General features: G+C 34.8%; 1 protein-coding gene across 1 annotated transcript; it reads right to left on the reverse strand.

Annotated features, from left to right (window-relative positions):
• Window positions 1–792: 792 nt before the first annotated feature.
• Window positions 793–1,995, reverse strand: LOC149199039 (eukaryotic translation initiation factor 1A). Its single transcript, XM_089402250.1, has 2 exons — window positions 1,837–1,995; window positions 793–1,546 (listed from the first exon to the last, which is right to left on the reverse strand). Exon 2 carries the CDS (start codon window positions 1,513–1,515, stop codon window positions 1,078–1,080), a length of 438 nt encoding a protein of 145 aa, XP_089258376.1. The 5' UTR covers window positions 1,516–1,546; window positions 1,837–1,995; the 3' UTR covers window positions 793–1,077.
• Between the last annotated feature and the right edge of the window lie 4,430 nt (window positions 1,996–6,425).

Genomic DNA, 6,425 nt, shown 5'->3' on the forward strand with positions numbered 1-6,425 from the left:
AACTTGCTGCATGATCTATGTAACTTGCTGCATGCTTCAGCTGCCGCCTTTTGAATTAATATAATTTCCGTTTTGGTTAAAAGAAAAAATCAAAAGCTGCATTTTCACGAATAGGTCAAGAAATAACCTGGACACTATAAATATGAATGCGGTAAGCCTAAGTTAACAGTCAGTTGACACTCTATCCAGAGCATCTGTAAGAGTTGAAACCATGATATGTGCTAACATGACAAGCTGCACTTTGAGCAAATATAAACCACAACATCCTGGACACTATAAACATGTATATACAAAAGCAAAGGATCTATGCAGACTTGTGAACCAATGATCATTTTCGAACAAGTAACTCTTATAAATGTTAGAACATACCCACACACCCACCCTATAGACATGAACTGATAGAGAACTCGTACTCTTTCTTTATTAATTTGAATGTTGACGAGAATCCATTAAAGCCTAATAATATCCTATTTGAAGCAAGCGATGACATTTTTTATAAAACCGTATGCATGGGCAGGTGTTAAACTTCAGACGTACTTACGAAATAAAATAATTGGAACTTCGTTTTTTTAGTTGCAGGCTGAATTTTTGTAGGCATCTTCAAAATAATACCAATGAAAAGTGGATTTTTTTATTGCAGCATGAACCTTTTAAACTTTGATTTTTTGAATGTAGCCTCAAAATCACCCTTTCAGATATAGAACAATTCTAACAAGTATACCATATTCATTAATCAACCTAAAACTTAAAATACTAAATTGCATGCATTATAGATAACTGAGAGCCAGAAAATTCTTTTAATATGTGCAACAGCTGTATTGCATTAATTAGATTTTGTTCATTTACAAATGGACTGCATTCATCACTAGCATCTCAGATTTGCCAAAAATATTGCACTATGAATACTGTTAAAAGCAGCCATTACTCAGTTGCAAATTTAGTTATAATTACCTTAAAAATCACAGAGTGCACTCCAATCTTCTATAAAATCCAAAGAAGCATTCCTATAGAAAGCTCGGCATATAGGAATATTGAACAATCAAAGCTACATAACATTGACAGTGAAGACGAAAATAATTAGATTTTGTCAATGTCTTCATCTTCAAACTCAATGTAGTCATCGGCGCCGCCTTCCTCGTCTTCATCGAGACCGCCTGCGATACCCTCATTGAGACGGACATTCTCTGGAAGCTCACCATAGGCCTTGAGAAGCCTGGCCTCATCGGGCATGTACTTCAAGATGACATCAGCCTTGTCATCCTGGTAGTCCCTAAGTCCAACAAGGACAATGTCGCCAGCAGCAATCCAGACCTTCTTGTGCATCTTGCCCCGAATATGGCAGAGACGCTTGGTTCCATCGATGCAGAGGGCTTCACAGCGGCCGTTGCCGAGCATCCTGAGGACTTGGGCGTACTCCTGTCCGTCTTCCTTGAACACCAATTCTCTCTTCTCATCATCTGCTTCATTCTTTCCCCTCTTCCTGTTCTTACCTCCCTTTCCCTTGTTCTTTGGCATCCTTCCTTATCAACCACTAGCCCTATTCAACCTTCGCAGCAAATCAAGATCTCAAATTATCGGCACAACCAGAAATCAAACAATTTTCCAAAAACCCAATCCTTTACATATGTTTTTCCCCCAAAAAAAACAACCAAACCCCAATCACCAAAAGGCTGTTACTAATTAGACTTCTCCGTTAAACAAATAATCCAACCCTGGATTATCAAAATATTTGTTACAGACAAAGCATTCAAAAGCCTTTACCCATTAAATTTCTACAAATAACTTAACGACAACATAAACACAAACGACTTATTTACATGAAGAAATGTTGTATACCTTCGATATGGAGAACAGGGTTTCTGTGGTTACGGAGATCGGCGTTGGATCAACGCCCTCCTGCGCAGCGGCCACAAGTATCAATCGCAACAGAGGACCTGTATATATGTAAAGAATCTTTCAATTATATATTTAAATAGCGGTTTGGGAGGGGATGATAGTTAAATTTTTTATTTAAATTCATATTTATATATTTAAATAGCGGTTTGGGAGGTGATGAGAGTTAAATTTTTTATTTAAATTCGTATTTTTCCAAATAAACAAAAAAGGCAAGGTAAATACGAAGAGGGCGTAAAAGTTCCGAGAGCCCTCGGTAATTGTAAACCGGAATATAACTAGTAATGGTTGCAAAGGAAAAGTCATAAGGCTCTTTTAAGTTGTTAACAGGGTTTGAAATCTAATGAAATTTTGTAGATAATTTTAATGAAATTGTGTGCAAGTAAAATTATATGCATTGATTTGAATGGTTTTTGGAAGATTTTTAAACCAATTTTCTTTGTCACGATAGATTTTTAATATTCACTATTTCAGGTAAATTTTTATTTCATGTATGAAATAGTGTTCTATCAAAGAGTTATGAGTTTGTTCACTTATGAAATAGTGTTCTATCAAAGAGTTATGAGTGGGTCATTTTAGTTGAGGAAAGAAGCCAAGCAAATTTACCAAATAATATCAACATGTCTATTTTCCAAATATAATTTCCATTTAGATCGTAACAAATCAGTAGTTAGTTTAGCACTCGCAAATAGGAGTAGAAATCAACATCTACACTGATATCAATGCATCTAGTGCAAGAAATTAAATAGGATTAGAAATCAATATCTACACAGAAACCAAGGCATCTAGTGCACCCAATAAAATATGAGTAAAAATCAATATCTACATTGAAATGAGTGCATTAGTGTAAGGTATTAAATAGGATTAGAAATCGATATCTACATTGAAATCAGTGCATATAGTGCAAGCAATAAAATAAAATTAGAAATTAACAGCTACACTAAAATCAATACATATTTTAATGAAAAAACAAAATATTCATGACTTTCTAGATCTAACTTCTATGCTTATATTTGTTTATGTGTTTCTCTTTCTTCTTCCCTCTCTCTCCACCTTCAATTATGTGTCTATCTCCCTCCCTCTCTCCTCTCTCTCCCGCTCCCTCTCTCTGCGTCTCACTCCCTTTCTATATCTTTATCTTCTTCCCTCTGTCTCCCTGCCATCTATATCTATACCTCCCTCCATCTCTCCTTATTTGTCTCTCTATATTAGCCCCCTAAACACATGGCTCTCTCTCTCTCTCTCTCTCTCCCCCTTCATCTATTTCTTTATCTCCCTCTATATCTCCTTCTTTATCTCTCTATATTAGCCTGCAAACATTCTCTCTCTCTCTCTCTCTCTCTCTCTCTCTCTCTCTATATATATATATATATATATATATCCCATTGTCTTTATCGGTCATTGTATCTCTATCTCAACCCCCAAATAAACACACTATCTCTCCATATTTATCTCTCCCTCTCTTCTCTCTCTTTCCATATATATATCTCTTCCTCGCTACCTCTCTTTTCCTCTCTCTTTTGCCCTCTCTCCCCCCTCCATCTATATCTCTATCTCTACTTGTCTCTCATTCTCACCCCCAAAACATACACACTCTCTCTCTCTGTATCTATCTATCTCTCCTTGCCTCCCTCTTCCTCTACCTCTCTCTCTTCCTCTTCTCTCTCTCTCTCTCTCTTCCCCTTGTCTCCCCCTCTCTCTCTCTCTCCTTCTCCCTCTCTATCTCTTCCCTCTTGTTCTCCTCTCTCCCTCACCATCTCTCCCTTGTCACTCCCTCTCCATCTCCACCTTTCTCTCTCTATGTCTTTCTTCCCCTTCCAACTCCATCTCTCTCTCCCCCTCTCTCTCAAATCCTCTCTCTCTCCCTTTCTCTCCCACCTCTCTCTATCTCTCCCCCCCATCACACTCTCTCTTTCTTTCGACCCTCCAACTCTGTCATTATCTCCCTCCCTCTCTCCTCCTCGCTCTCCCCTCCATATCTATGTCTCCCTATCTCTCTCTTCCCCCTTTTTCCCTATCTCTATCCTCTCATTTTCTCTCTCTTCCCTCATCTCCTCACTCCTTCATTCCATCTTCATCTCTCCCTTGTCACTCCCTCTCTCTCTCCACCTCTATGTCTGAATGTATTTCTTCTTCCCTCCCTCTCTTTCCCCCTCCAAATCCATCTCTCCCCCCCTCCCTCTCTCATCCTCTCTCCCCCCTCCTCTCTCTCTTCCTTCCTCTCTCTCTGTGTCTCTCCCACCTCCTCTATGTCTCTCTCTGCCACTCTATTCCCCCTCCATCTCACTCTCCCTCTTAAGAAAGTATCTAAGAAAAAACAACAACAACAACAACATAATTGGTTGTAAAATATTAAACCTATATTTTGGATCAGTCATGTGAAGGAAAATACAATAGTAAAAAACTTAAAAGAATCATGCACTATCTTTCCTCTATCATTGTTAGTCACTATGCATTCTCTCTTCACTTGGATCCTTGGTTAAGATGCATCTATAGTAGTTCTTTATAATATTATTTATATTATATAAATTTCACATATGTATATATAAAATCATTCTTATTTTTAATTTATTAAAACCTCCATTTAATCTCTATAGGAATATTTATTGGCCCATGGTATTGTAATAGAATAATTAAAAGCCTAGATCTATAACATAATAATCAAAAGCCTAGATGACCCATGGTATTGATAAACCGTGGCATTGGCCCATGGTATTGTGATTTTTTTCCCTTCTCTCCCTCTCTCCCTCTCTCTCGCTCCCTCTCTCTATCTTTCAGGGTATGGCCCATGATATTGTAAAAAACCTATTTAAATGTTAATAATATATATGGTAAATATTAGCGATTAAAGATCTTGTCATATTGTAAATATTAAGTTTTTATTTGTTTATTAATAAATTTATAGATGGTTATGGAATCATTATTTTAATTTATATGGTAAAATGGATGTTAATTTATAAACATTATTTATATATTATATATTTTAATGTGATATGTATATTATATTTTCTTTTATCTAAAAGATTGTTAGCAATTTTATTAATAAAAAATAAAATTACAATAAAAAAATAATAATAAATAAATAAAAATAAAAATATCTAACATCTCACATTCATAAGATTAACTTCTTCTTAAGTATTAAGTTCATTCAAAAATTAAAAAATTATAGAAGAGATATCACTCATGTAAGAGATTGGTCACGCTCACCCTTACTTTCACCAAACCAACAATCAAACAATATATATATTAGAATAGAACCCTAAAATATAGAATCTGAACACCAAGGAAAATTACTTAAAACAATTTATTCAATCATAACTCTAAAAAGACATAACAAACTCTAATAATAAGAGATTCTAGGTTTGTGGCCTGCAACACATGACAAAAATTACATTTATCACAGCAATCCCCAAAAGCAAAAAAATGATGCTTCCAACTCATCTTGTCCGAGTAGTCTAACGAGGCGGAGGAGTTGCCCGGAAAGTTGTGGAAATTATGGTCATATTTAGAGAAAACCCAGCAATAATTTTTGTAAATCCAAGTTATAGTTGTTAAACTTCAAAATTAAGTTGTGGAAATTATGGTCATATTTAGAGAAAACCCAGCAAGAATTTTTGTAAATCCAAGTTATAGTTGTTAAACTTCAAAATTATAGGTGTCTTAGACGTTTTTGATGGTGTTGAATCCATTTCCACCATCAAAAACAGGATTCAAACACTGCATCTACAAGATTTTTTGAAATTTTTTTACCCGGATTCTGACCACTTTTAGACGTCCGGGCAATTCCTCCACCTCATTAGACAACTCCCATCTTATCTTCTCTCTGCGTTATATGCTTTATAAATATAAATATAGTATTCTATATTGATATTATTTTATTAATCTATATTAACTAAAAGATATTAAAAATAATATAATTCTAAATATTTAGAATGAATGTATTAGGTGAACATTCAAAACTAAATTTCTGTTAATCTAATAATTATATAAATATAATACGTGTTATTATCATAGAATAGATGATATATTAATATTATTTTATTAATCTGTATTAACTGAAATATATTAAAAAAATATAAATGTATTGGTTGAACATTTAAAACCAAATTTTTGTAAGTGTTTTTGTGTTCTTTACTATTATTGCATTGTATTGTATTATCACATATCTCTAAATGTATTACTTTTGTTTTGTTAACTTTGTGTTTGTGTATTGTTGGATTAGAGATATTGTATTATTACATATCTTTATTATTAATACTTGTGTTTGTTTTAGCAAATATATCATGACTTATGAGGTTGCTTTTTTTAGTAACAGTAGCTCTCGACCATCTAGTGAAGTAACTACCTACTCGACCATCTAGTGAAGTAATTGGTAGTTGTTTGGATGTCTCCGTGTGCTTTACTAGACAAGGGGTGAATGGGCCCTATGAAATCCATTCCCATTGCTGGAAAAGAGCTTCCACTATGAGGGGGAGGGCTTGGAATTTTCCCTATTGGTTAATCTCTGGCAGGGCTAGTAGTTCCTGATGCAC

This window comes from Pinus tabuliformis, chromosome 2_1, assembly GCF_031772625.1.
Source record: "Pinus tabuliformis cultivar Carrire ecotype Pingquan chromosome 2_1, CPIR1, whole genome shotgun sequence".
Taxonomy (NCBI): domain Eukaryota; kingdom Viridiplantae; phylum Streptophyta; class Pinopsida; order Pinales; family Pinaceae; genus Pinus; species Pinus tabuliformis.